This window comes from Trichoderma camerunense (genome assembly GCF_050948025.1).
Source record: "Trichoderma camerunense strain CBS 138272 chromosome Unknown V8C40scaffold_6, whole genome shotgun sequence".
In the NCBI taxonomy this organism is placed as follows: domain Eukaryota; kingdom Fungi; phylum Ascomycota; class Sordariomycetes; order Hypocreales; family Hypocreaceae; genus Trichoderma; species Trichoderma camerunense.
In genome coordinates this window covers 1,275,330-1,302,415 of record NW_028145364.1, presented here as the reverse complement: position 1 = coordinate 1,302,415, position 27,086 = coordinate 1,275,330, and the positions used below count along the sequence as shown (strand labels likewise).

General features: G+C 50.2%; 8 protein-coding genes and 1 non-coding gene across 9 annotated transcripts; 4 read left to right on the top strand and 5 right to left on the bottom strand.

Moving 5' to 3' along the window:
• The first annotated feature begins 2,862 nt into the window (after positions 1-2,862).
• Positions 2,863-4,902, top strand: V8C40DRAFT_193307 (triose-phosphate transporter family-domain-containing protein). The gene is made up of 4 exons (XM_083211875.1): positions 2,863-3,153; positions 3,215-3,282; positions 3,348-3,979; positions 4,060-4,902. Exons 1-4 carry the CDS (start codon positions 3,023-3,025, stop codon positions 4,456-4,458), a joined length of 1,230 nt encoding a protein of 409 aa, XP_083075022.1. The 5' UTR covers positions 2,863-3,022; the 3' UTR covers positions 4,459-4,902.
• Positions 4,903-4,998: 96 nt separating this feature from the next.
• Positions 4,999-6,244, bottom strand: V8C40DRAFT_241375 (60S ribosomal protein eL27). The gene is made up of 3 exons (XM_083215016.1): positions 6,068-6,244; positions 5,463-5,799; positions 4,999-5,329 (listed from the first exon to the last, which is right to left on the bottom strand). Exons 1-3 carry the CDS (start codon positions 6,128-6,130, stop codon positions 5,322-5,324), a joined length of 408 nt encoding a protein of 135 aa, XP_083075021.1. The 5' UTR covers positions 6,131-6,244; the 3' UTR covers positions 4,999-5,321.
• On the top strand, positions 6,234-6,802 carry V8C40DRAFT_193321 (uncharacterized protein). Its single transcript, XM_083211876.1, has one exon. The coding sequence runs from the start codon at positions 6,436-6,438 to the stop codon at positions 6,724-6,726; it is 291 nt and encodes a 96-aa protein (XP_083075020.1). The 5' UTR covers positions 6,234-6,435; the 3' UTR covers positions 6,727-6,802.
• Positions 6,690-7,999, bottom strand: V8C40DRAFT_241372 (uncharacterized protein). Its single transcript, XM_083215015.1, has one exon. The coding sequence runs from the start codon at positions 7,674-7,676 to the stop codon at positions 6,879-6,881; it is 798 nt and encodes a 265-aa protein (XP_083075019.1). The 5' UTR covers positions 7,677-7,999; the 3' UTR covers positions 6,690-6,878.
• Positions 8,000-8,522: 523 nt separating this feature from the next.
• On the top strand, positions 8,523-10,094 carry V8C40DRAFT_241369 (Glyoxalase/Bleomycin resistance protein/Dihydroxybiphenyl dioxygenase). The gene has a single exon (XM_083215014.1). It carries the CDS (start codon positions 8,679-8,681, stop codon positions 9,924-9,926), a length of 1,248 nt encoding a protein of 415 aa, XP_083075018.1. The 5' UTR covers positions 8,523-8,678; the 3' UTR covers positions 9,927-10,094.
• A 27-nt stretch (positions 10,095-10,121) lies between these two features.
• V8C40DRAFT_241368 (TFIIH/NER complex subunit SSL1) lies at positions 10,122-12,094 on the bottom strand. Its single transcript, XM_083215013.1, has 2 exons — positions 11,349-12,094; positions 10,122-11,265 (listed from the first exon to the last, which is right to left on the bottom strand). The coding sequence occupies exons 1-2, from the start codon at positions 11,927-11,929 to the stop codon at positions 10,419-10,421; spliced, it is 1,428 nt and encodes a 475-aa protein (XP_083075017.1). The 5' UTR covers positions 11,930-12,094; the 3' UTR covers positions 10,122-10,418.
• A 118-nt stretch (positions 12,095-12,212) lies between these two features.
• On the bottom strand, positions 12,213-14,735 carry V8C40DRAFT_241366 (chitin synthase III catalytic subunit). Its single transcript, XM_083215012.1, has 5 exons — positions 14,036-14,735; positions 13,938-13,973; positions 13,658-13,842; positions 13,510-13,603; positions 12,213-13,430 (listed from the first exon to the last, which is right to left on the bottom strand). The coding sequence occupies exons 1-5, from the start codon at positions 14,063-14,065 to the stop codon at positions 12,741-12,743; spliced, it is 1,035 nt and encodes a 344-aa protein (XP_083075016.1). The 5' UTR covers positions 14,066-14,735; the 3' UTR covers positions 12,213-12,740.
• Positions 14,736-16,970: 2,235 nt separating this feature from the next.
• Positions 16,971-17,042, bottom strand: V8C40DRAFT_t86. The gene has a single exon. It is a non-coding gene; the product is annotated as a tRNA-Asp (tRNA).
• Positions 17,043-24,379: 7,337 nt separating this feature from the next.
• On the top strand, positions 24,380-27,064 carry V8C40DRAFT_193241 (uncharacterized protein). The gene is made up of 6 exons (XM_083211874.1): positions 24,380-24,411; positions 24,514-24,747; positions 24,807-24,884; positions 24,958-25,440; positions 25,523-26,235; positions 26,309-27,064. The coding sequence occupies exons 2-6, from the start codon at positions 24,698-24,700 to the stop codon at positions 26,671-26,673; spliced, it is 1,689 nt and encodes a 562-aa protein (XP_083075015.1). The 5' UTR covers positions 24,380-24,411; positions 24,514-24,697; the 3' UTR covers positions 26,674-27,064.
• Positions 27,065-27,086: the final 22 nt, after the last annotated feature.

The following is a 27,086-nucleotide window of genomic DNA, read 5'->3' as shown; positions in this document are numbered from 1 at the left end:
AAACGTTGCAGCCGTGCGACTAGCGGCAATTCATTGGCCTACATCCTCCTGGAAAGGAGGCACAACGGAAAGGGAAGCTCGCAGCACAGGTACAGGTACGAGTACGGTATCGATTAACCTGCTCGTGATACCGGAGGAGATACCGGAGAGGCTAGTTGCCGCCCTCGGTCGCCGTCTTTCGGTACAGATGGCCTGGCTTAGATAGATCTACAGCACGGTATTTACTCCGTACTCATGCCAAACCCACAATGGCAAACAGGTTTGCAGATTCTGCCAGCCGGAGGAATGATCTTCAGGGAGGCCAGGAGATGCCGGCCGGGTCATCTCTGTGTGCCTGAGCCAGAAGACGGTGAGTTCCAGTCAGATTTGCAGATCCTCGACCCAGAAGTCTGACCCTCAGCTTCGATGATTCGGAGCGATGCGTCGTCACCTCTCTGGAGCCCCGACGTCATTGGATCCCAGGCTCCTTGTGCGATCAACTGGCCCGCTCCTAGAAGTGGTCTAGTTTCCACAGTTGCTGCACGACTCTTGTATCCGTATTAATCCTGAAACAATGGCAGATCAAGATCGACCTGCTCCGTGCTCCGTAACACGCCCGAAATCTCTGTAAACGTTCCCTTACGGCGACCTGCTGGGTGAACCTAACAAGAGACACTGGGAATTCTGGACACAGTATGGCACTCCGTACCTGGAGGTAGTGCAAGTAAGGTTAGGTCTAGAGGTATTCCAAACGCCGTGCGACCTATTGGATTGAGACACCGCTGAGCATTAATCGCGTGTTTTACCAAAGACCCACCGCCATGATGCCACAATGAACAAGGAAGATGAACATTGTGTCCTCTGCTCCGTTGGCTTAGAACATGAAAGAGCCGAGTAGAGACTTTATAGGCATGGACGCTTGGCTTGTTCGAAGGAGGCACTGAAGGGATGCGAGAGTGTATTCATCGGTTGGTGCCATCCTATCTTGTGACCCAACGGAGCATTCCAGATGCACAGCATTTGCTAGCACGGAATACATATACGGGATATTTGATGATTACTTGTACTCTTGTATGTGAATACCGCCTCCGGCTCCTGATGGATCATCAGTACATCTGGGAGGAGGTACTTGTACACATCCAATGCATGATACATGTTTAGGTACCTACCCGTAGTAGCAAGAGGCAGGGGTTTTCTCTTCAATACCGGCTGGGGATCCACATCAATACAGTGTGAAGGTTGAGAGCGACAATGCCCTCATTGTACCGTTCGAGTACCGTTAGTTTCTACGGCATCCATGGCTACTTGAACAAAGGATCGAGAGACGGTCGTGGAAACAAACAATTTCGACAGAATCACGACAATTATAGAAGCTGTATCAGACTTGGACTCGGACCTGTAGGCTAAACGGACCCGGCAAGGCCACGGAAGGAAGCTCAGCGCCAAGCTTTCTCCTAGCGCACCTCGCATCGTGGCCTACCAGGTTCAACAGTTGGCGGAGAAAAGTTACCGCCTCAATGGCATCAATCAGATAAAAGCATCGCCGCAAAAAAAGGGATGCGGCGCATCACCAGACCGCTTGGCATCCCCGCGATCTTTATCTTCCCAAACCTTTTCGGCCCCGCCTCTGGCACGGATCCGATACGAAGCGCTTCACAAACAAGCAATTGAATTACAATAGTCGAGACCAAATGCTGCGTCCGGGCTGTCAATCAATTGAAGAGGGACGAGCCAGAGGGTTCAAACTTGCGCTGTTTGCAGACAGTATGTGAAAATCAAGTCAAGGTCTCAAAAGGCTGTGCTGCGACAATACGAGTACTTACGTGTGCTGTAGGCTGTGTTGCAGCACTGTGCATAAGATGAAACCGACATGGAAATTGATACAAGGGAATAACGGAGTGGCCCTATTTTATTTCGCGATTTCTTCTGTGCTCTCTTTTCTATTTGGGCCAGGCTTAACTCAACATCCATACTAAACACGATGAAATTTGCCCGACGTTAGCTTATGAGAGGCTCTATTGATGTGACCGTATTCAGCGCCCCCAGCTTACCATTACCCATCCACAACTAAAATTATCCCTACGCGGCACGACCTCTCACAGGGCAGATACTTGCCTGGCACGTCGCGCTCTGTACTTGTACACGGCTAGGGCTGTGGCGATGCACTCTGTTGGCACCCCCGTTACTCCATAGATGATCTTTTGGCTCTTATCTCTCAAACGTGGGTGGATTGATTCGCCAGGGGGTCTGAGGGATAGTGGCGCCTCCCCCCTGTAGCGCTCCCTCTGCTCTGTGCAGGGCCCTGCGAAACCCCCTGAAGCGTCCAGCCAGACAAGAGTACTAGAGCTGATATATCGGTTCTTGTACCTGGACCGCGCCGGCTGCCGTGGTTGGATGCCCCGTACCTGTACTTTGCGCCAGCAACGGCGCTCAGCACGCAGGAATTGGGGCCAATTTCCAGGACAAGCGTCGGATTGATTTTAATTGCCTCGATGCGATGTGCCGTTCTGGCTGGCTGTGTTGTGCTCGTAGTAGTATTGGATTTTCTCTCTAGTCCCCTATTTGACGTCCCCCTTCCCTCTCACGACGCCATTATTTTCTTGTCTCTTCTCTTTCTTCTTCCCGAGCACACCATCCCTACTTTCGTGCAACTCGTATTTTTTCCCTTCTCTCTTTATATTGATTTCTCCTCGTATCTTGACCGCAAGCGCCGGTACCTTTAGCTCTCACTGTTGGCTGCTTGCGCAAGACCATTCTTTTTCCGGGCGGTCCCTGTTTTTCCCTTTCTTGATACGAGCCCTCGCTTTATTGCATATTGGACGCCCCTCACACTCTTTTTTCTTCCCACCTTGGTTTGCGGCCCCCCCTTGTCGCCTTCTTGAGGCTACGTACCCTGCCTGCTAAAAAAAGGACTGCCTGTCTGTCCGTCCGTTCGTTCGTTTGCGCGTCTCCCCTAAACCTCAAAAGCAAACCTGCGAGCATTGCCTTCGCAACCATCTTCATCTTTTGATACACGCTGCGAATTGCATCAGCTGCCGCCGCCATGTCTGCTGAAGAGAAAACCAGAGTCTCGGGCGACATCACTCGCTCCGAGCCAGTCTTGCCCACTGTCAATCCTGCGGCCGACAAGCCCGCTCCCGCAAAGGCTTCTCTACACCCCGTCTTCTACGTTGTGTGAGTTTGGACTGCGTCAAGAGCGAATATGATGGAATTGTTTTGGCTAATGCGCGCGCAGCACATGGATTGGCTTCAGTTCTTCCGTCATCCTGTTCAACAAATGGCTCCTGGACACGCTCAACTTCCGTATGTTGCTCCCTCTGCTTTCCAATTCAATTCGTGATGGCGTGTACTAATGCCCCTGATGCCAGGCTATCCCGTCATTCTCACGACTTACCACCTCACCTTTGCCACCGTCGTTACCCAGGTCATGGCCCGCTGGACGACTATGCTCGATGGCCGAAAGACGGTTAAGATGACGGGCCGCGTATACTTGCGAGCCGTTGTGCCCATTGGTATCTTCTTCAGCTTGAGTTTGATCTGCGGTAACCTGACCTACCTCTACCTCTCGGTCGCCTTCATCCAGATGCTCAAGGCTACCACGCCCGTTGCTGTCCTGATCTCCGGCTGGGCCCTGGGCGTGTCTCAGCCAAACCTGAAGCAGTTCCTCAATGTCTCCGCCATTGTCGTCGGTGTCATCATTGCGTCGATGGGCGAAATCCACTTCGTCGTTATTGGTGTCGCCTACCAGATTGCCGGTGTCATTTTCGAGGCTCTCCGACTCACCATGGTCCAGAGACTGCTGAGCTCTGCAGACTTCAAGATGGACCCCCTGGTGTCTCTGTACTACTTCGCTCCCATCTGCGCCGTGATGAACGGTGTGGTTGCTTTGATCTGGGAGGTTCCCAAGGTCTCCATGGTTGAGGTGTACAACGTCGGCTTCTTCACCTTCTTCCTCAACGGTCTTTGCGCTTTCATGCTCAACGTCTCCGTCGTTTTCTTGGTATGTCACTCTTAATCACTCGTCTACACCGCATCGAGGTATTCAACGCCAGATTTGCTAACCCGGTTCTTTCTACGCAGATTGGCAAGACCTCTGCTGTCGTCCTCACCCTCTGCGGTGTTCTCAAGGACATCATGCTTGTCGTTGCCTCCATGATGATCTGGGGCACCCAGGTAACTGCTCTTCAGTTCTTTGGCTACTCCATCGCCCTCGGTGGCATGGTTTACTACAAGCTTGGCTTCGAGGCCCTCAAGGGCTACGCTGGTGAGGCCGGCCGCCAGTGGGCCGAGTTTGGTGCTCGCAAGCCTATCCTCCGCAAGCTGTCCATCATTGTGATGGCTGTGCTCTTCATCTTCGTCGTCTTTGGCGGCCTGGCTCCCACCTACGCCCCTGAGTACGACCCCTCCAAGCTCGCCTCTGAAGTCACCAACCACTTCAAGGGCAATGCTGCTGCTGCCGCCGCCGCGGGAGCTGAGTAAACGTCACATGAATGAAACCATGGCTTTTTTTAGGGCCAACTGTAAAACGAAGTACGATTGCGTCACCGGCGTTGTTTGGTTGGAAGGACAGACAATCTAAAAGGTCAATCTTCTGTTTCTTGTGAGTGACGGGCCCTGAGGAGGTCCCAGCGCTTTGTTTCATTCTTCGCCAAAACCAGCAAACAAAAAGGGAGCCCCCCCTAACTTGGAGACAAAGAGGGGGGCTTGAGCATACTTTGGCTGTTGAGACCTGTTATTTTTTTATTGGTGTATAATTATAGAGCGTCGAGCGGCACTCCAGGTCGATGCTGCTCGAAATCAAGTTTGTTTTGCGCCAAGGTCTAATCTGATGTTACTTTAGACGGCGTGAGAGACGAGTTCATAGAGAGACGTAGAGATGAAATCACTACAAAACTTTTTTAATATTTCTAAATTGAGAATCAATCAATTCAGCAATTGCATGAACACTTGTGACTGTTTTGGCTTTCCTTCCATACACACTGCGCGCGAGGCAAAACGGCACTGGTCATGGTCATGCTCATTTTAGGATGCAGAAAAAATCAATTGGTGTAGCTACAAGCCAAACGGTCTATCTTTCTCTCCTCCTTCGTGCCATTTCATGAGCAGTGTCGGTTGGACACTGGCGTAATCGTGTTTCCCTCGAGTTCATTTTTGTTTTGTCGCTGTTGAGTCCCACGTCACTGGCAACGAGACATTCACGTAGTAAAGAAATAATTGTGTGAATAATTGATAATGAACTTCATATTGAGCCCATGAACCGACCGTGGTTCCTTAAAAGTACCAATCGATGCTCTTTACATCCCGCCAACTCCCAAACCGTGATGGAGAAAACGATTTTTAATTTAGAATCCTAGAAAAGAAATGACACTGTTAGTTCTTGGAACGCTGCTGGGATTCTCTCTCGGCATCTCCCATTTTGCCCATTTGGGGTAAAAGGGGATGAATCGATAGGGAACCGGAATGGGACGGGAAAAAAAACATACTCAGAGGGGTGAAGAACCATCGGTTCTTGCCGCTGGTGTATCGCTCCTCCAGAACCTTCTTGACAGTCTTCTTGGCATCCTCCCGCTGGCTGACCTCCTTGAAGGTGTCTGCAGAGATGGTTCCCTTGATGCCCTCGAGCTCAAGGGTGTATCGGGTGGGCATCAGGTGGTTGTAGTTGATGACCTTGATGAAGGGCTTGACCTTGCTGCGCTTCTCCTGTCGGGTCTTGGACATGCGGCGGGTGATCTTTGAGGGGTAGCGCTCGATGCCGGCAACGATGGCGTGGCCGAAGGGGTGAGGCTTGTTGCCGTTGTCGACGGGCTGGATGATGACGACCTGAAAAAAGAATGAATGTCAGCACTTCTGTATGGAATTGTGAAATTTGCAATTCGCAAAAACGTAGATGAAAAAAATTCCACAGCGCTCGTTCTCAAATCAATCTCGTCCTCCTCTTTCCCTCTATACTCCTCCCTCTTCCCATACAACAACAACAACAACAAGCGAGCCGTCCAATATGGGAAGAGAAAAAAAATATTATCGAGATTGTCGAGATGCAAATTTGAGAACTGAGCGGCGCGGTGGGAAATTCGTAATTGTTTCGTACCTTCTTGCCGGCATATCGGCCTCGGGTGATGATGGCGACTCGGCCGACCTTGAGGAACTTCATTTTGTCCTGCCTGTGGGTGGTCGGTATGTGCTGGAGGAATAGGATTTCGTCGTCGTAGAACCGTGATCGGGAATTTGGTGCAAAATTTGGGGTTTGTGGGCTGACGATTTGGGGCAAGCGACTCGCAGGTGCTATGTCACGTGGTGATTGCGCTTCCTTATCCGAGGTGGCCCGTGCACACAAAATTAGCCCCTCCCTATTCGCTCCTTGGTGTCCAAATGAATGTTCGGGATAAGATAAAAAGACCGTTATACCCACTTTGAGCTCATCGGATTGCGGCAATAGAAGCAAATCCAGTCCCAAGCATGCCTGCGCCGACTTATATCATTTCTCGGGTCGCCGACCCTATCTTTGCTGTCGTGATTGGATTGTCGGCGGCGGCAACCAGGATCAACCGTGAAGAGAAGGCCAAGGGAAAGACAACCAATGAAACAATAGAAACTGGTCTACGGTATGAGACTGACACATGTGAAATTCTCAACGCTTCATGTGCGCTGATTTATTTTGTTATAGACGCATTGGGCTCTCAAAGAAATAGATTTTATCGCCATTTCAAGGCATCAGTTCACGAAACGCCACCATTCCATGCTCTCTAGATACACAAAAACGCCATATTCGGGGTCGAAGCTGACCTTGGTTGGCTAAATTTCATAATTCATCCCTCTTCTCCTGACATATAAACCCAAGGAGGATTTCATGTATCCATCTGGCTCTTTAAACAAACAAACAAACAAAAAGGAAACATAATTTACATTTCAAACGCGGGGCCATACTCCTTCTTCATCGCTTCTCGAACCATCTGGCCGCAGAGTTTCGCCGTTGGGTTGACGCTGACGGCCAAAGCCTTTGCAATCTGATTTCCATATCTGCCTCCGAGCGCCAAGTCTCTTGAGGCGGCTTCTTCGAATTCTATGCGGGACCAGGTGGCCTCCTCGCGGCTGTCGTCAACGTCCAACTGGCGATCTGACAAGAGCTTGGCGGTTCTTAGGTAGATTGCCGCTCGTTGAGTGTGCGCCATGGACAGCGTCCGCGCAGCCTGTGAAGACATGGGAGTTGTTGGCGAGGGTGGAGTGAGCAGCCGAATTGCAGTTTCCATATCCTCAAGTGCATCCTTTGCTGCCTTTCTCTTCTCCGACTGCTCTGGCTGGGGAATCAGCGGCATGGGCATGGTCGATGTGTAGTTGAGCAGCATGCAATCTCCATACAGCCGCCGCATGATTTGCGCGCGGTTGTTTCTGGCGCTAGCATAGAGAGGATAATCTGAAATGAGATTGCTAAAGTCTGACACGCAGCTCTTGTAGCTCTCAATGGCCTTGTCGGCGTCGTCTTCGCTCTGGAAGCTGCTGAGCTGCATCTCGATGGCTTGAAGAGTGCGGATGATGGTGCGCTCTCTCTCCACCACTCTCTCATACACGCTGTGATCGACGATTTGAGGATCACGTGGCAGCGCGGAGTCAATCACGACGCCTGCAGCCGGGTTGGACTCGGGGTCCTTGATCTTCTCGAGCACGTTGATGTCGTGCCGGCTTAGCGATACTGTCGTCATTTTGGCGGTGGTGTTGTTTGTGGTAGACAAGTGGAGATGACAATGCAAGCTGATATCAATTATCAAAGGGTACTTGTGAAAGTTTTGTTTTACAATGACGAGATGGTTTGAGCAACTGTCAAATGGATATGGAAGAGACAAGAATTCATATGAAATCTGGACAGCCTATCCGGTGTCTGAGATTACCTCGAGTAGCCGCGTCAAGTGACTGGCTCTTCCGCTCGACTAAAAGTTTACGACCAGGCCCTTCGGCACAACAGAGCTTATCAGCACCAAAGTTACACCGCAGCGGAACTTTTCTCCTATCAGACGATCGATCGCCTAAGCTCAACCGCCAGATTCAAGAGAGTCTCGGGCGCCCGCATGCGTCATCCCCAGCCCAGTCGGTGGCAACGGAACTTAAGCCGGGCTCTGGTGGGGCGGCCATTGTCGGCTCTCCTCGGCTGGCACCGCCGGAGCGGCATCATTCCGCACGGCACTCAGCGTCTCTGTATCCCGGCGCTACGGCTGCCGACGCTGCAAAAAAGGAGCTTCAAGGGCGCATTGGACGATCGCGGCTTGGCCCCCGCATGGGACAGCAGCCAGTGAGAGCGCTTGCTTATGGGAGATTGCAATGGGATCGGAGCTAGCGGAAGGATAAAGGAATAGCCCTACGAACCAACGTAAGCCGCCTCTCAAACTTTGGAGCAAAGGGGCGGAGAGAAGGCCTTGGGCCGCTTGAATCCATGGGTTTGCTCGGCGTGCGGGAGCTTTCCGATGGCTCAGAAGTAACTTTGGAAACAGTCTCGCCAGATTCATATATCAGTGGTGTTGCCCTCTTTGGGCCACACAGATCTGTCATTGGACACTCAACCCGAGCCCTGAATCTGATATATATCAAACAGCCAGCACACAGACCCTCGAGTCTATATCAATAACTCTTACATCTTAAACAAACTGCTTCAAAGCATATACACAAACCGGCTTCCCCCAGTTTCACCCCCAAATACCTTCTGAGTGGCAATGTCCCCTTCTGCTATCAGCAACTCCCCAGAGCAGCGACCTGCAAACAACAACGGCACCACCCCCGACCACCTCGCTATCCAGCCTCCCGCCGACTTCACCGGCTATGACCACGTAACGTGGTGGGTTGGCAACGCCAAGCAGGCGGCCGCTTATTATACTACCCTCTTTGGCTTTGAGACCACGGCTTACCGTGGACTCGAGACTGGAAGCCGATATTTCGCTTCTTATGTCGTCTGCAACAATGGCGTCCGCTTCGTCTTCACGTCTCCCCTGCGATCGGAGGCTCACCTCCCTGAAGATGAGACCATCTCTGATTCTGAGCGGAAGCTCCTGAAGGAGATTCACGCTCACCTCGAGAGACACGGCGATGCCGTCAAGGACGTTGCCTTTGAGGTTGACAACGTCGAGGCCGTATACAACAAGGCCGTGGCTGAGGGCGCCATCGCCGTCCAAGGCCCAACCGCCACCAAGGATGACCACGGCTCCGTCACTACCGCTGTCATCTGCACCTACGGCGATACTACTCACACTCTCATCAACCGCCGGGGCTACACTGGACCATTCCTGCCCGGCTTCCGCGCCGGCAAAGAGCGCACCTCTTCCGTGGCGATGCCCAACGTGCCTCTTGCCCGCATCGACCACTGCGTCGGCAACCAGTCGTGGAACGAAATGGTCTCTGCTTGTGCCTTTTACGAGCAGTGCCTGTCCTTCCACCGCTTCTGGTCCGTCGACGACTCCCAGATCTGCACCGAGTTCTCGGCCCTCAACTCCATCGTCATGGCCTCGCCCAACAACCTCGTCAAGATGCCCATCAACGAGCCCGCCCCGGGCAAGAAGAAGTCCCAGATCGAGGAGTACGTCATCTTCAACTCCGGCCCGGGCGTCCAGCACATCGCCCTCCTCACCCCGGACATCATCACCTCCGTCTCGGCCCTCCGCGCCCGCGGCGTCGAGTTCATCAACGTGCCCACCACATACTACGACACCATGCGCCAGCGCCTCAAGACGGAGAAGCGCAACTGGCAGCTCAAGGAGGACCTGGACACCATCCAGCGCCTCAACATCCTCATCGACTACGACGAGGCCGGCTACCTCCTGCAGCTCTTCACCAAGCCGCTCATGGACCGCCCTACCGTCTTCATTGAGATTATCCAGAGAAACAACTTTGAGGGCTTCGGCGCCGGCAACTTCAAGAGCTTGTTCGAGGCTATTGAGCGCGAACAGGCTGAGCGAGGAAACTTGTAATTTTTTGTAATACCCACCTAAAAGAAACGGCGTGAAAGAGAAGCCGCCGATCTATGAATTTTCTACATGTCTTAACTACACAGCTTCGGGAGTTTGTTTACTGGGCATCCAAGATGATGCATATGGGAGCATTCAGGTAGTTTGCAGCCACGATTACGAATCATGCTGAAATGAAATTTGAATATATTTCAAAAAGCTCACTTGGCTTCTCCATCGTGATATCTTATACATCTTTCCCCCTTTTTATTATCATTGTTGAAAGGCACTACCTTGAGTAGGCAGCTGGAATGGTATCTCCCCATCAGTAGGGTTCCAACCGTAATGCTCCGTAAAAATGCTCATATCTAAACGCCATAAAACAAAAACAAAAAAAGACAAGACGGCATCTTTGTAAGAATATCCAATCATATCCAGGGGGAAAAAAAATCTCTCATGGCGCTTCTTGCAGTAAAAAAACCCAGCCTCGGGATGCCATCCCCAAGTCTCAAACATCTATCCGTCTATAGCCATGACTCCGCCATTCGTATACCCATTTCCATTTGCCTCCACAGGCGGTACCCCATCAGGGGTCGGAGCAGCTTGGGATTGACTCTGGCATCCAGGACAGTTATGTATCACCATATGAGCAAAGACGTCGCAGTCAATGCAGAAATGATTACCGCATACTTGACACTTGTATCTCCCGCTTTCGCTCACACCCTTTGCAGGTGCTTTTGGGGGCGCTTCGTCTTTGCCCTTTTCTTTGTTTGGCTTGGGAGGTTCAGGGAAGGGACACTGGCAGGAGAAGCAAGCTGCTGATCGCGTGGCTTCGGCCCAAGGGACTTCGACCCAGTTCCGCAAGGGGAAAAGGTGGTGATAAGAACGAGCAAGATGTGTTGATAGAATGAGCGTCAGGCCACAAGCGGGGCACTCCGAAGGCAGCCTGCACACCTTGACGCCGCATCGGGTGCAGAGATATCCCTCTCGGCAAGGTTTACTGTGACAAGCGCAGTAGCTCGTAGTCCCACCAGGGGCAAGCGTCCGTGAGGGGAAGCCCATCATCAACAGACTGGATGTACTTTGTTCCTTGGTCCGGTTCACAGGGGGCGTAGTTATCGCCAGAAACAGATCCTTGAAATGTGTTTCATCCATGGCGACATTGTACTGTGAATCGTCTCCCACATTTGTTCTAGAGCAGAGTTCCGCACAGATGGCAACCTGGGCGGACAATCCGACCACAGATACCCGTATTCGTTCGGCGATGAGGTTGCTGATTGTGTCGTGAATGTCACCGGGATCGCTCGAGAGCAAGGCGCCGTAGATGATGAGCACTTCTCTTGTGCCGTGGGAAGGAGCATGGCTATCGTCCAACATCAAGTTAGCATATCGAGTATCAAAGTGGCGGGCGAATCAAATCTGAAGTAGAGGGCTGGCAGCACTCACAATAACGCTCCTCGACACATCTCCAACGCATTCTGCAAGCTCGGATTCCCCTGAGGATCCTGCCCTTCCAACTCTCGCAGCCGCTCTAAATGCTCTGCAGGATTCCCTCCCATATCACTGACCCGAACTGCCACGCCATCCCTCATGCCCACAATCGCTAGCTGCGAAATTGGGTTCTGCTCAAAGTACTCCCGCACAAACGCCGCCGCGTAGCTCAGCGTCAGCCGATACCGCGTCGGCAGTAGATCCTTTTCTGCCATGGCGAATGACATGTCCAGCACCAGCACCAGATGCCGTATGATGCCACGCTGCAAAGGCGTCGTGTCGCGCAGCAGCCGTCGGCGTCGCTCAGCCTCGTAGCCCGCCAGGTTAAGCATGCCATCATCTTCCTCGGGGAGATCCGTCTCCCACGTTCGTCTAGACTGCTCCCATGCTTTAGATGCGTTGCCGCCGCGCTTCTTCTTGGATACTTTCGAGCCCTTGGTGCGAGCCGCGCTCGGGTCGCCGTCCGTCACGGTATGATCCATGATGTCGTCGTCAGACATGTCGTCGGCGACGAACTCGCCATCAGAGTCAGCCATGGTGAATTGGGTTTTGCAATGAGGCTTAAATGGGAGATATTATGCTTAAATAGTGAAATAAGATTTTGAGCATTAAAAATGAAAGTATGCGTGCAGTTGACAGAAAGGAAAAGGTGAATGACGTGCAGTTGGAGAGTTTAAGTGATAGAAATCGATAAGGCTGCTTAGCTGGAAACTTATCTCCGCCTCGTTAGTGCTCCTAGTTCTCCACCAAAGCACAACGGCCTATCAGATTCACGCTGTATTTCACACCTTGAGATGAACGACACAATGTCATACAAGATAAAAAAAAATATCGACTTTCAATTATTACTCACTCACTCCCCCGGGGTATACTACAAAGTCATATCTAAACCACAGTACAGGCTATCGGGCCTTGAAGCCCGCTTAGCGAGTAACATAGAAACCAGAACATATGTTTTTCTCCCACAATCTTTCTCCAACTCACCAGATGCCTTCCAGCCAAAGTGACACCAGTACGCAAAACATTATTACCAAAGAAGCCCAAGCCCTCTGATGGAGAGCTGAACAAAAGAAAAAGCAAATAAACATAAACAACTTTAGCTCCAACATAATGCGGCTGGTCACTCAGTCTCCTCGCCCTCCTCCAACCAAAAAGGAAATTCCATCACTGCTGGCATATTTCAGCCAGTTCCATATGTGCTGCGTGAGCGCGTCGTTCGACTCGTAATCAACTCGTCGGGGAAAACGTATATATATATGAAAAGCAGAAATTAACAAAAGAGTGAAGCCGTCAATGCTGCCGCCTGTAAACGCCGAGGTTTGAAACCCAAAATGTTGCAAGATTATCTTAGTTGTATGGTTGAGAATTGTAGGACTGGGAGTGCGAGTGGTTGTTGGAGTTGTAGCCTTGCGAGGCAAAGCCTTGGTTGGAATAGCTCTGGTTGGCGTATCCCGTGTTGGCATAGGCTGCACTGGTAGCAGTATAGCCTGGAGAGGTGTAAGACTCTGTTGCTGGCATAGGCCAGTCGTCCTCGGTGATGCTTGACCAGAAGACCCAGACCATGCCGACGGCCAGAAGTGTGAAGAACGTCTCGAAAAGGGCTCCGTCAATCTTGCCGTTGGTCCCATCGCAAATGTACTTGCTGATGACGTAGTTGAAAACCTGACCGATGGCAAAGAGGAGGGCGGCGGCAGTCAAATAGATCATCGGGCGGAGCTCTCCCAGGATTCGAAGGACCAGAATGGTTTCGAGGACGAAAAATGCAACGAGGAACAGCAGAGGGATAAGCTGGTATAACACATAGAGGGCAATGTTGCGGTTCGGGAGTTGATAGCTACTGTCCCAGAATCCGGTCCAGCTGAATCCCGTGTCGAGAGCAATGTAGCCAGTTCCAACGAGGAGGGCACCGGCAGAGCCAAATAGCAGGGCCAAAGATAACGGGGTGCCGTCATCGAGTAGCTGAAATCCAACAACAGCGTTGAGCATGAGGATCCATGTGGTCGCGATGATAGCGCCAATGTGGATGCCACTGAAAGCCTATATCACGCGTGTTAATACACTATGAACGAGAACCTTGACAGCAGGGGTAACGAAATGGGATGGCTGGTCAACCTACCACTCGTACGGTTTTGCCGAGGGGGATCTCGCCAACTGAAAAAATTTCGCAGATGCTGATGAGAATATAGCCAAGAAGGAACAGTTGAATTTCGCTGTCACGCCAATGTTAGTTCTGTTATCCGAGGTGTATGCATGGTAGTACATACCGACGGCCCACGGCAGCCTTTTTCCTGTCCGACTTTATGATGAGGAACGATGCCATGGCAATACCGATGCCACATAGGATGATTGATCCAACGTTACCCAGATGCCGGCCGCCGCTCAGCGAGATTCCGGTGAGCGCACATCCTCCCCAGGGGCCGGTTTGGTTCTTGAATTCTTCGGATAGCAACTGTGGTTAACGGTTGGTTAGCTTCCATCCCTGAAATCGATCCTATCTCTTGTCGTCTCTTTCTGCCCATTCTCATATCCCCAACCAGCACTTACGTTGCAGACCGGCAAGGTCGAATCTTTGCAGAAGTCCTGTTTACACACACTTGATCAGCCAGCTACACCAAAAACGCAGAGATTGGGCGACGGCGTACGTTAAAGTTGCCAAAGGCTGTGGACCCCATTGTGACTGCGGATGCTTTGCACTTTGATCAGCACGCGAGCAGCATCCAGCGATGCAATCACAATCGGGGGTGGAAGAATTGGCGGGATGAGCAGCAGGATAGGAGCGAGATCGATCGTCGGATGCTGCAAGTCGGCGTCTCGTTTGCAGGTGGCGCTAAGGCAGCTGCAGAAGGCTGGTCGGGAGCGCGTATCGGGGCTGAGATGTAAAAGAGGCTTGAGCCCTTGCTTTTCCCTTTAATTTTCCTTTTTCCTCCCTCTCGCTTCTGTGGTCCGTTCCGGTCGGATCGAAGGTTGGAGGCCACACGAGGCTGTGAGATTGCTGGTGCTTATATCGACGTGCCTGCGCGCTACTGTTGCGATAGCAATGGGGCGAAGTACTCGACAAGTAGCCCAAAATAAAGAGCGTCGCCGGCGGTGTATGTGTAATACTTGTATGCGCGGTGTCGAGGCCCAACGATGAATGGATCGCGTTCAATGCGTCGCCCCGTCTGTGGCTTTGGTTTGGGCCGTTGTTTGGGCCAGGCCAGACGCTCCAAGCTGGTCAGAGACGAGGCCTTCTCGCTTCTAGGTGGGTTATTCTGGCTGTGGAGGAGAAGAGTGGGAAGAAAGGATGTCGAGTCCTAAGCAAAGAAGCAAGGGAGACTCGTTGGCTGTCCAAGGGAAAAACCGGGGGTGTTCGACGCACCTGCAGCAACTGGAAGCTTGGGCCGGGGGACAGCGCCTGGCGATACCCATTGTGTCTGAGGCACGTACCAAGGGAGTCTTACCCAAGGGAGAACCGCCGGCCGTGTACCCAAACAGTACATGATGCTGCTGTGCTAGACTGTACAGTAATCAATACTACTAGGAGCACAGTACTCCATACTCCAGCACCTCAAAACAAGCACAGGATCTTTTGGTGTCGCCAAGGCTCGTTCCATAACAGCAGTGCAGGCTTTTCCCATCGCCAGTGGTTGGGCCGCCGCCGCTAAAACGGGCGGCCATGTTGCTCGTCTCTCCCCCTAAGCCCCGTCAAGCCCCCCGGGTCCAACGCTGAGTCTAGCGCATGTTATTGAGCCCTAGCACCGAGTCTAGCACGCCCGGCCTCAATTTTTAGGCCAGGTCCAGGTGCTGCTGGGCTCAACTTGGCAGCTAAAGCAGGAACGGGCTTGCTGAGTGGACGAGGTGGGGCCTCGGGTGATCCCACGCTAGGATTGCAAACACTATGATTGGTTCGCTAGCTATTTTTGACAAGGGACCACCCTTGTTTAGGAAAGCTGACCATTCTGCTGAGACAAAGAGACGCAAACGGAACAATGAGTGCGACCTTATATCACGTTAGGGGCTGGTGGCCTCGGGATGGAATATTAATGTCTGACTATTACAAGAGTGCAGCGCACGAGTACAGGTACCTGGCATGGAATACGGAGTACAGCAGGGCCTACAGTTGGTGCATCAATTGCAATGCCCTCCCATGGACCAACTTCATCCAAGATTCCAGTCCACAGCTCCAATATGCAGTAAGACACCTTTAGGATGCGCTATAACGCTCTATAACTCAATATGTTGCCACTGGCACCAAATACGCGTGCTAACCAAGCGGCTTTCCTCGTATGGCTAAAAAGCGGCAGCCAATCGACATGTGCCTCAGACATCACGTACATTAGCATGGAGTACTACTACGAGCCACGATGTAGAGCTACGTGGCGCCGCATATCGACGTGTGGCTCGTAAAGCCTGGCTTTGACGCTCCAGCTGTTGCGTCGCCTTGCTGATACGCATTGCATCGTGCAGCTGATCATCATGCATGTTGGTTTCGTATCTTGTTTCCTTCTTTTCTTTTTCTTTTCTATTTTTCTTTTCTTTTTTCTTTTCTTTTTTCTTTTCTTTTTTCTTTTCTCTCTCTTCTGCACAAACTCCCACAAACCCCCTTTAGCGAGCCAATGGGAACTTTTGAGCATCCCCTTCCATGCACACTAGTATTACACGAACTCTGCAGAACAAAATCTTTCCATATCAGCATCCCGGCTTACTTCCAACCAAAGTCCTGCTGTAAAGCACAGGGCACGTTCATGCATGTCCAGGTAGCGCCGTGCGTATTTTCGGCTTTGCATTCTCCACAGCAGCTCCGTCGGCCAGACAGAGCGCCGTAAAATCGCTTCTCTGCGGAGCTGCATCATTGCTAAAAATGGCAATTTCATCCTTCTTCCAGTCATGTGCTGCTGTCGTAAAATCGACTCCTACGCTCTATAATTGTTGATAGATTACGAAGGCGAACTGCGTCCAGTTGCGTGCCTCCGATTACCTATGGTGCAAATACTGTGCATACACGATCCACGGCTCAAACTACAACATCCTATGAGGCCCGTCTCCGGCTGATTAGTGTGAATCGTGCGTTACGATTAAATTGCTTCGACAAGCTAAGCGGGTCCCGTCCCGTGGTTGGATGACCTTGTTTTTTTCTTTTTTCTTTTTTAAATTGCGCTTTCGCTTCCCTGCCTGATCGATGACCGGCATAGGCGATCGTCGGAACAATCACCTACTTATGTTGTTTCCGTGGCTCACTGTACGGAGCACCATTCCGTGTTTCTCGCTTTACGGAGCGCTAACTATCCCGATATCCCTAGCGGATGAAGACTGCCTTCTTGGCTGTAAGAATTGCACCGTACTTCCATCGTAATATGCCTGTAAAAGACGACCAGACCAGATCCACAGCGGACATTGCTGTAACAGTGAGAGTATCTCATCATTGACATTGGAGATTGTAAAACCTAAGTATCCAGGCGGCCCAATATCCCGGACCATACGCTCCGTGTAATTGCTGCATTAGTTGAGTCCAATATGAGCGCAAAAAATAACAGAGCATGATAGCACCCTATCAGCCTCTGAAAAAAAGATATGCTTTACAGCAAATGGGCAAAAAATCTCTCCCGCCGGGAATTGAACCCGGGTCTCAAGCGTGACAAGCTTGCATACTGACCACTATACTACGGAAGATGTTCCAGGCGTTGGGCGCCTGTTGTAGCGGATCACGTGCTTGGTGTTGCTCTATTTACATTTATGAAGCCAACAACGCTCATGCTTCCCGACTTGTGCACAGTGTTTTTGCCTGCTTCTGGAGTTATTTTGTTGATTTTGAAATATACACTTTGAATATCAAGGATCAACGCCTACAAACAGTGCATCGATTTGGATTCGCTATATTTACCGCCTCACCTGCTTCACTGTAAAATGAATTACCGACCAAATCTCAAAGCCTTCAGATTCCTAAGAAGCCATCTCTGATTGAAATACCTAAAACATTTACTCTCTTCCAGGGTAGCTCCGCCAAAGTTTGGCAAGCCTAAATGTATCTTTGATCTTGACCTGTAGATGAACTTGCGAATCAAACGGTGGTGTACGTATACATGGAAGAGCTGCCACGCTCTGGTTGGGCTGATTACAGGTACGCGTGCATCTCGTCAGAAAGTTAGTGACCAATCGATACTCGCTTGTGAAGCCTACCCATGTGAGCAAATCGATCCCCGCCCAGTGGGCGAGGCTGTAACTCCAGGCAGCCCACAGATCAATTCATATACACATGTATTCATCAACATTGTGAATCATCATTGTTTCCCCATCGGTCACCTATTGTACTGTTTATCCTCTGCGCTACAGAAATTTCCAAAGAAGAATGCCGCCCTTCTGGAAGAAACGGAAAGGAAAGCAACCAAAGGAAGTCATCAGTGTACAATTATCGGTTGAGCCTGATTTTCCGACTGTGCCCAATGAATTAGTACCTAATCCTGAGCCTGCACCAAACTGCGAGCCACATATTGAACCCAAACAGCTTCAAGGAAGGCTATGGAATAAAGCGTACGAACAGCTGAAATCCAGCAATACCGAAGTCGTAGAGTCGTATGAGAAAATCCTCTCTACGAAACTCTTTCGCGATCAAAATGGTCCTTCCGAGCCCACATCTTTGGAGAATCGAATTGATAAGGCCTATGACGAGAGATGGAAGCAAATGCAAATGATTGTGGAAGCGGCCTTGGAGAAGAAGCAACAAAGTATTGAGAAAAAGCAGAAAATTGGCACTGGCTTAGCAGCAGTTGGCATTACCATGAGGCAAGCCGTTCGCGCAGTTCCAGAAGCCGCTGTTGCATGGACTGGGGTCTGTTTTGCTCTCGAGGTAAGCTTATAAGTCTCATTCACTTGAATCGTCACTGACGACAATGATTAAAGATGGTCTCCAAGTCCATCCAAGAAGCCAAGGCGAATAACGAAGGCATAGTGTATGTTGTATCAAGGATGGACTGGTACTGGCATCTCGCAGAGCTACTCTTGGACGATAATATCAGTAAATTGGCGCCAAACTCGTTGCGACTTCAAATGGAGAAGCATATCCTTGATCTGTATCAGAAGCTTCTACTTTACCAAATGAAGAGCGTGTGTCGTTACTACCGCCGACATGGACCGGCCATGTGGAGGGATGCGATCAAAGCTGATAACTGGACTGGTCAATTGGATGATATTCGGAATGCCGAGGCGACTGTTGAGGAAGATTCAAGAATATTCAATGCTCTGGAGATCCAAAGGCGACTTGGCGAGCTTGATTCTGCGAGTCAAGTGCTCCGAGGCGAAATGCAGGACATCTGGCCAACAATTAAGCAGCATATCCTTAGCAAAGAAGAAGAACGATGCTTAAAGGATCTCCGAGTCACTGATCCCCGCGATGATAAATCTCGAATCGAAGATACCAATGGTGGCCTTCTACAAGGCGCTTACGACTGGGCTATAAAGCATAGGGACTTTATTGCATGGCGAGACGAGAAGGCCAACCACATGTTGTGGATTAAAGGAGATCCTGGAAAAGGGAAGACTATGCTTCTATGTGGTATAATCGATGAATTACAGCACCAGAACATCAAGCCATGTTATTTCTTTTGTCAGGCTACTGATCCACGACTGAACAATGCGACTGCTGTATTGCGTGGCCTCATTTACCTTTTGGTGGATACAAACCGGCAGCTTCTCTCGCACATTCAAGGGAAATATGACCAAGCGGGGGCAGCATTGTTCCAAGACACCAATTCCTGGGTCGTGTTATCCCAAATGTTCACCGAGCTTCTAAAAGACCCTAGCCTAGAAGGCCAGGTTTTCATGATTGATGCGCTTGATGAATGCCAAAAAGATTTAGAGCGGCTCCTTGATCTTATCACTGGGAAATGCATAGGCTCTCACGCTAAATGGATCGTTTCAAGTCGAAATTGGATTGGGATTGAGGAGAAGTTGAGCGCAATTTCACAAAATATCCGATTCTCTCTTGAACTAAACGAACAGTCGGTCTCTGAAGCCGTCAACTTTTACGTCACTTACAAAACATCCCAACTAAAAGAAGCCAAAGGACTGGATGATGAGACTGAAATAGAAGTTCGTACTTATCTGATCAATCATGCGAGAGGAACATTTCTATGGGTTGCCTTAGTTTGCAAAGAATTGTTGAAAATGGAGGTGCGGAAGCGACATGTGCCGTCGAAAATGGCCGATTTCCCCTCTGATCTGGGCCCTCTTTATGACAGAATGATGCAGCAAATTCGTGAATCAGAAGACTCCAATTTATGTGAGAGGATTCTTAGGCTGGTCTCTGTCCTCTACAGACCCGTCACATTGGCAGAGTTGGCATCTCTCTTGGACATTGAGGACAAGTCCAGCGGAGAAGATCTGGAGGAAATAGTTGCCTCCTGTGGATCCTTTCTAGTTGTAAGAGACGACTCAGTACGATTTGTTCATCAATCAGCCCAAGAATTCCTGCTCAAAGACAACATGTTCGTTTCTGGACTTGGAAGCCAACATCATGTCGTATTTTTGAGGTCGTTGGACATTTTATCAGAGACTCTGCGGCGCGACATGTATAATTTGCGCCATCCTGGTGCTCTTATTCAAGATTATACACTGAATCAAGATGAAGATGTACTGAAGCACGCGAAATACTCCTGTGCCTACTGGGCGGATCATCTTAAAGCCGTCAATGACCTGGAAAGAGAGAAATGTCTCCAAGATCACGGCATCGTTCACCATTTCCTTGAAGAAAAGTTATTGAATTGGTTAGAAGCGCTCAGTTTGATGAAGAAGCTGCCGGACGCCGCAAGGGTTGCTAGGATCTTGAAGAAGTTGGTAAGTGAACTTTCTGATGTAGGACAAACAAAGCCTGACCAAAGCCAACCTAGACAAAAAATGCGGAACAAATAATGCGGAACCTTATAGAAGATACTTTTCGGTTTGTCCTCGCGCATAAAGTTGGAATCGAGCTAGCACCTCTGCAAGTCTACAGCTCGGCACTCGTTTTTAGTCCTAGTTCCAGCATAATTCGGCGGATTTACGAGGACACTGAGGGACCAAAGTGGATTATTACAAAACCAGAGATGCCGGTAGAATGGACCGCACATGTTCAATCCCTCGAGGGAAATAAGTCGCTATGTGAGGCCATGGAATTTTCGCCAGATGGAGCACATATAGCATCTGCGTTTAACGATAACAGAGTTAGAATTTGGGATCTGGAGACAGGTATGTGTTTGCATACATTGAAGTGCTCAGAGGTTATGAGGCTGCTAGCTTTTTCACCCAACGGCAAATATCTGGCTACTGGGTCATATATCTTGGTCGAGATCTGGGATTTGTCAACATCAGCACGCCTATTTGTATACAAAAGCAAAGCATTCATTTCCAGCTTGGCATTTTCACTCGATGGTACACAATTCGCTGCAAGCTACAGTGACGAAGACATCGATTCTTATATTCGAACCTGGGATCTCGCCACAGGTATTGAATTGAAGACGCACAGGTTCGGCACCGGTACGGCTAAAGCTAGATGCACCGCATTTGCACCGGATGGAACGCAATTCGCCTGTGTGGAAAATAGAGACGATGAGTGGATTCATATCTGGAATTTAACTACAGACAGGTATCTACCTATTCTCAGAATAAGTAGACTTTCTAGGCTTGTTTCGCCAAAGTTCTCAGCTAATGCTGCGCGGTTGGCGGCGGCAACGGATTACACGATTCACATTTTTGCTACTTCGACAGGCGCATGCATGCTGAAAACAGGTCAGGTCTTTGGTCTTCAGGAGTTGAATTTGTCAGTGGCCTCTACTAGACTGATAACACAGTCTTATCCCGGACATTTCAAGATCTGGGATGCAATTACAGGCGAGTGTCTGCGGCAATCCTATCATTACCAGAAATGCCGGAAATTCGCAGTCTCTCCAGATGGCATGTTGGTCGCATCAGGGATATCCGAGATAGAAATATGGGACATGGCTATTGACGGGCCCATAGACGCATTTAAAGCCATTACAATCCGGGCAGCTGTGTTTTCGCCAGATAGTACACAGCTCGCAATAGCATCGTCATATCTCGCAGAGAGATGTGTTATCAAAATTCTCGACCCTACCACTGGAATTTGCTTGAAGAATTTTGAATATGCACAAGAAAGAATTATTGATTCTATGGTATTCTTTCCAGATGGCAAGCGGTTGGTGTCTGTGGGATGGGGGATAATTGAAATCTGGGATGTTTCTTCAGGTGTGAGCCTACAGTCAATCGATTTAGGAGGCCAATATCGATTTACGAACGATTTTGCTCCATTAGCAGTCTCACCGAATGGTACTCATTTGGCAATAATTCCTTCGCCAGGGGCCAACATCAACGTCAGGTATTTACCTGCAGGCAACAAATTTCAACGGATCGCATATTCCGATAATCGGATCCATCCCAGCCCTGTTGCTATGGCATTTTCACCAGATGGCACACAGCTCGGTCTGACGTTGGAGTCTGGCGTTGTCCAAATCTATGACGTACAGACGGGTGCATGTTTACGAGATTTCGACAACTTCTTCGAGCCGCTTCTTCACGATTTCGGATTTACGAAGTTGCGACTTCAAACTGATTTGCGTATTTTTGGTAACCGAGACTGCATAAACGCCCCGCTAACCGGGCAAGCTTTGATGAGGAGAGCGTTGTCTGCGTTTACAGTATGTGGAAAAGGGACGTGGATTATGAGGGGCAAGCAGCGGGTGCTGTGGCTTCCCCCCGAGTACCGACCCTCTAAAGTGGAAATTCATGATGGATTTTTCATATGCCGAACCGATCGTGGAAGATATCTGTACTTTCAGCTTGCTGTTGGTGAATTGGACAAGGTGCTGGCTTGAAAAATGTTCTATAGCGCTGCGGTTCATTCAGTTGAGTCAACTCCTGTAGAGATGGATATTCTTTGAATTGTAGGATGGGAAAAGAGGGTTCTTTAAAGAGTGTTTGTCATATGCACCGAAGCTACGAAATGGCACCACATTCATGTTTACTGCATCTATAACTGTTATTATAGATTTACCCCAACCGGCCCCCCGGGTTCGGTATATGGATCCGACCCGGCGCCGATGCGTGCTCCGGGAATTTTAACATCCACCCGGCCAAGGCCGGGGCTAGCCTTGACGAGTGTCTACGGTACTCGTATATTGTGTACTGGGCGCCATTGGCTAAATTTCGTCCGTCTTGTTTCATGGCAAGTAAATACCACACTGGTGAACATCAAAGGTTGACGTGTTCTGAACAGGTGCTCTTATGTATTTCGCCTTGGCTGGACTGTAAGCCAACTGAGCTTTATGTAAGTACCGTTCACTGGTGTCTCGTGCTCCGTGCCATCTCGGGGTACCTAATCGCCCATCCGTCATCTGGCAAGTTCATGTTGTAGAATCGTCTGATAAGAGTTGGATTCTCGCAAAATTTTGAAACCTGTTGATGGTTGCGCCTCGCCCGCTTAATGCTGAGAAGATCGGCGCTGGACCTTGGCCAAGGATGTCGTCTGACGTCGGCGTCCCACAGCTGAGATTGAGCGGAAATGCACGTGAGGTTACAGGCTGGAATAGCGCTTGGCATTCCTGTTGATCACTGGGGGGTTTTTGCCATTCGAGGCGCCAATAATACGAGACGCGTTGTTTACGAGCAAAACAAGGAGGTTGCCCAATTGCTTATCAGTTTGTCAAAAGTCGCCTAGTTATATGTGTTCTTCTCCTCGGTCCCCTAGACACGTGCTGCAGTTTTAACTCTTACAGTTCTTGATTTGATCCAATTTAAAGTCCAAAGAATATACATGAAAGAATGCATATTGAAAATTAATGCTTTACTTACTCCTGTTGATGCAGCTTCTAAATAGTCCGATGGATTCATCACCAGGCGAGGCGCAAGCTCTGATTGCTGCCCCTGAGAGGTGCGTTATCGCGCGGATCTGGCGGGCGAGAGCGCTGTAAATTAGGCACGTCGTCATCTCGGGGCTTCAATATTCCCTGGGCCCGTCTAATCAACCGCTGTACCTGATTTTTTTTTTCTCTCTCCTTCAACCTTCTCTTCTTCCATTCAAAGTCAATCAATTCTTCTTTCAACTTGACGGATGGCATCTTCACTTTCTTGTCCCCCTTTGCATTGTTACGCCTCGCCTCCTTTTCAGCTGGAATCAAGACTGCCGCGCCACAGAGCCGCCACTTGACGGTTTGCGTCTTCTTCCTCCCCATCTCCACCTTTCTGCTGCGTCCGTCTTTTGTCTCGTTCTTGTCTCTCGCTTCTCTAAGGCTTCAACCATCCTTCTCGGGGTCCCCTGTTACTCGCCTGCTACCTAAAAAAAAAAAACTTGTCTGCCAGCTCTTTTTATTCCCCCAAAAAGGCCCCCCTCCCCTCACATTCGCTCCATCGTGCATCTGTCGCAAGGCCACGAAACTCCACCCGCACTAAAACCGGACCCCCAGTGACGTATCGTGAGGCTCGTGGCTCTCGAAATCTGGGTCATCTGCGTCCAGGCTTGAGGCATCGCTGTATTGCCGGACCGGAGCTGTACATGCACCAGGACATTGTCGCGCTTCTGTTTTGACCCGTCTCTGGCTGATTATCGAATGTACCGTTGTTGTACTTTTTCCGCATTGCCCGTGTACCTTTGCCGGCACCCCCAGCTCCGAGCCGCCAAGTTGTTTCACTCGGCTTGACTCCAGTCGGCTGGCTCTACCAAGACCATCACCGTCTCTGATTGACGCCAATCTGATCTGTCTTGTCACCCGACCCCATACTTGGTCTGACAACACTCGTTTGTTCATCTGCTCCCTTGCTCTCCGCGCCCTTAGAATCAAGAGCCTGCAGGCGGGTGCTGCTGCTGATCAGCCCCAAAACCACCCAACATTCCTTCTCCAAAGTCGACCCGGCTCCCTTCCAACATCCCCCTCCGGACGCTCCCTTCACGCTCCGACCTCGACAAAGACGACCAAGACTCGCCATCGGCATCGCTCCTTTCCACCAGGGGATACGGCGCCCCTCATCACCGCCCGTCGTCCGAGTCTGAGACATCGTCCTGGACCGACACTGGCGACATTGGCGACCAGTACGGCGACGACAACGACCCGGTCCGCATCCAGCTGCCCGAGGACATTGAGAACGAGCTGCTCGCCAGTGTCCAGCGCCGACAGTCGAAGCCGCTGTACAAGTCGCATAAGAAAGTCCGGATCCACGACCCGTCGCCGCACCGGCGCACTCACTCGTTTTCGCCGGCTCCGTTCGTCGATAAAGAGGCCATAGAAATTCCCAACGTTCGCCATCGACCGCCGTCTCGAGCGCAACGCTGCATCGGTTCCATCATGGCGGGCTCTTCAGGATCCATCCACGGCCTTACGGGCAAGCCCCTGCTGTACGAATTCTGTCCTTGACGTGATGGGATTTTGGTCGTGCTGACAACGCTTGCGATAGATATTTTACGAGCATTTTCGTGTCTTTAGGAGTTTTTCTTTTCGGATATGATCAAGGCGTCATGTCGGGGCTGATTATGTAGGCTTCTACTTTTCCCCTTCTACTGCGCAACAGCAAATTGATGGATGAAAACTGACAATTTAATTCACAGTGGCCCGTACTTCATCGATTATTTCAACCACCCCTCGAAAGCCGAGGTAGGGACAATGGTTGCCATTCTCGAAATCGGAGCCTTTATATCGTCCCTCATTGTTGGCCGCGTCGGTGACATCATCGGCCGCCGCCGTACCATCTTATATGGTTCTTGCATCTTCTTTGTTGGAGGAGCATTGCAAACTCTCGCCACGTCAATGCCAATGATGATGCTTGGACGAATCGTTGCTGGTTTTGGTGTTGGTATGCTTTCCACCATCGTGCCTGTTTACCAGTCCGAAATCTCCCCACCCCACAATCGTGGAAAGCTTGCTTGTATCGAGTTTTCTGGCAACATCGTCGGTTATACGACCTCCGTCTGGGTCGACTACGGCTGTGGTTTTATTGAGAGTAACTTATCATGGCGCGTTCCGCTTATGATGCAATGTATCATGGGCGCTCTTTTGGCATTGGGAAGCTTGATTATTGTGGAGTCGCCCAGGTAAGGAATCATTACGCTCTTTATAACACAGGCTCCTTTTATCTTCTGCCAATCACGAAATGCTAACCTCCATATTTTGCAGGTGGCTCCTAGACAACGATCATGACGAAGAGGGCATGGTTGTCATTGCCAACCTCTATGGTGGTGGTGATATTCATGATGCCAAGGCGCGCGATGAGTACCGCGAAATCAAGATGGGTGTGCTTCTTCAACGTCAAGAGGGCGAACGCTCGTACGCTGAGATGTTTCGACGTTATCGTACTCGGGTCTTTATTGCAATGTCCGCCCAGGGTCTTGCGCAGCTCAATGGCATCAATGTCATCTCCTATTACGCACCATACGTTTTCGAGTCCGCCGGCTGGGTTGGCCATGATGCTGTCCTCATGACTGGTTTGAACGGCATCACTTATTTCCTCTCCACCATTCCACCGTGGTATCTCGTTGATCGATGGGGCCGACGAATGATTCTTCTCACCGGAGCCATTTTTATGGCTATCTCCTTGTCTCTAATCTCCTACTTCCTGTATCTCGATATCAAGTGGACTCCCAGGTTGGTGGTCTTGTTTGTCATGATATATAATGCTGCCTTTGGATACTCATGGGGACCAATTCCCTGGCTTTACCCTCCCGAAATTCTGCCTCTGAGCATTCGATCCAAGGGTGCTAGCTTGTCGACTGCTACGAATTGGGCTTTCAACTGGCTAGTTGGTGAAATGACACCGATTCTGCAAGAATGGATCAAATGGCGTCTGTATCTTCTCCACGCCTTCTTCTGTGTGGCTAGTTTTGTTATTGGTAAGTGACAAGCCTCTGCCCTTTTCACGACGTTTTCCCACACCTGATCAAGTGCTAACCCGATCCTGTTTAGTTTACTTCATTTACCCAGAGACTTGCGGATTACGCCTCGAGGAGATGGACTCTGTATTTGGCGATGCTAGCACCGTGGCCACTCCGTCCATCCATGCGGAAACTGGATCTCTTATTCGGGGTGGATCACCCATTGGATCAGGCCGTACGCCGTTCCGCTCGACGACTCCCATTCCTGGACTGTCTCTTGACCCTCCTGATGTCAATGATAACAAGGCCGTGTCCCAGAGCGGCGGTGATGACCGAAGCATTAGCGGATGGCTATCGAGAGTTGTCAACCGTGGCCGTTCCGGCAGTCCGAGCAGTGGGCAAGGACGATATACTCCACTCGGCCAGCAAGAAGATGAGGGTCGCAATGACAATTGAGATGGTTTACCATATTGATTTCTGGAGTACCCCATATAGACTTTTCTCTTTTCATTTTGATTTTTTTTTCTTGGGGCATATAGACAGCGGAGCGCGGCTATAGTATCATGCTTCTCGCTCCATTGGAAACGCAGCTTGGCCTAGATTACTTACCGGCAAAAGGACATTGGTTTTGGTACATAAGATGTACATGAATTGCACAGACTAGATCTGTGCTGAGAAGGAGAAGGAGCAGGAGCAGAGGCAAATGATAGCTAAGAGAGAAGAGAAATAGAAATTCTCAAGGGAATTCAAGAGAACGTATTACAAACTGCTGCGTGTTTCGGTCAGCGGTGTAATGGCTTGGACAGCTCGTACTTTGACGGTGCAGCGCTTGATGAACTACATGATCCATTGTTTATATACCGTGCGCG

What these genes read in the sequence shown, in the direction of transcription:
- V8C40DRAFT_193307 (XM_083211875.1), top strand. Translation starts at nt 3,023, where the DNA reads ATGTCTGCTGAAGAGAAAACCAGAGTCTCGGGCGACATCACTCGCTCC. An exon ending in CACCCCGTCTTCTACGTTGT is followed by an intron (nt 3,154 to 3,214) that starts GTGAGTTTGGAC and finishes ATGCGCGCGCAG; the next exon opens with CACATGGATTGGCTTCAGTT. An exon ending in ACGTCTCCGTCGTTTTCTTG is followed by an intron (nt 3,980 to 4,059) that starts GTATGTCACTCT and finishes CTTTCTACGCAG; the next exon opens with ATTGGCAAGACCTCTGCTGT.
- V8C40DRAFT_241375 (XM_083215016.1), bottom strand. Translation starts at nt 6,130, where the DNA reads ATGAAGTTCCTCAAGGTCGGCCGAGTCGCCATCATCACCCGAGGCCGA. An exon ending in GCCGATATGCCGGCAAGAAG is followed by an intron (nt 5,800 to 6,067) that starts GTACGAAACAAT and finishes TTCTTTTTTCAG; the next exon opens with GTCGTCATCATCCAGCCCGT.
- V8C40DRAFT_193321 (XM_083211876.1), top strand. Translation starts at nt 6,436, where the DNA reads ATGCCTGCGCCGACTTATATCATTTCTCGGGTCGCCGACCCTATCTTT.
- V8C40DRAFT_241372 (XM_083215015.1), bottom strand. Translation starts at nt 7,676, where the DNA reads ATGACGACAGTATCGCTAAGCCGGCACGACATCAACGTGCTCGAGAAG.
- V8C40DRAFT_241369 (XM_083215014.1), top strand. Translation starts at nt 8,679, where the DNA reads ATGTCCCCTTCTGCTATCAGCAACTCCCCAGAGCAGCGACCTGCAAAC.
- V8C40DRAFT_241368 (XM_083215013.1), bottom strand. Translation starts at nt 11,929, where the DNA reads ATGGCTGACTCTGATGGCGAGTTCGTCGCCGACGACATGTCTGACGAC. An exon ending in ATGTGTCGAGGAGCGTTATT is followed by an intron (nt 11,266 to 11,348) that starts GTGAGTGCTGCC and finishes GTTGGACGATAG; the next exon opens with CCATGCTCCTTCCCACGGCA.
- V8C40DRAFT_241366 (XM_083215012.1), bottom strand. Translation starts at nt 14,065, where the DNA reads ATGGGGTCCACAGCCTTTGGCAACTTTAAC. An exon ending in AAGGCTGCCGTGGGCCGTCG is followed by an intron (nt 13,604 to 13,657) that starts GTATGTACTACC and finishes TTGGCGTGACAG; the next exon opens with CGAAATTCAACTGTTCCTTC. An exon ending in TCGGCAAAACCGTACGAGTG is followed by an intron (nt 13,431 to 13,509) that starts GTAGGTTGACCA and finishes CGCGTGATATAG; the next exon opens with GCTTTCAGTGGCATCCACAT.
- V8C40DRAFT_193241 (XM_083211874.1), top strand. Translation starts at nt 24,698, where the DNA reads ATGGCGGGCTCTTCAGGATCCATCCACGGCCTTACGGGCAAGCCCCTG. An exon ending in ATTATTGTGGAGTCGCCCAG is followed by an intron (nt 25,441 to 25,522) that starts GTAAGGAATCAT and finishes CATATTTTGCAG; the next exon opens with GTGGCTCCTAGACAACGATC. An exon ending in TGTGGCTAGTTTTGTTATTG is followed by an intron (nt 26,236 to 26,308) that starts GTAAGTGACAAG and finishes GATCCTGTTTAG; the next exon opens with TTTACTTCATTTACCCAGAG.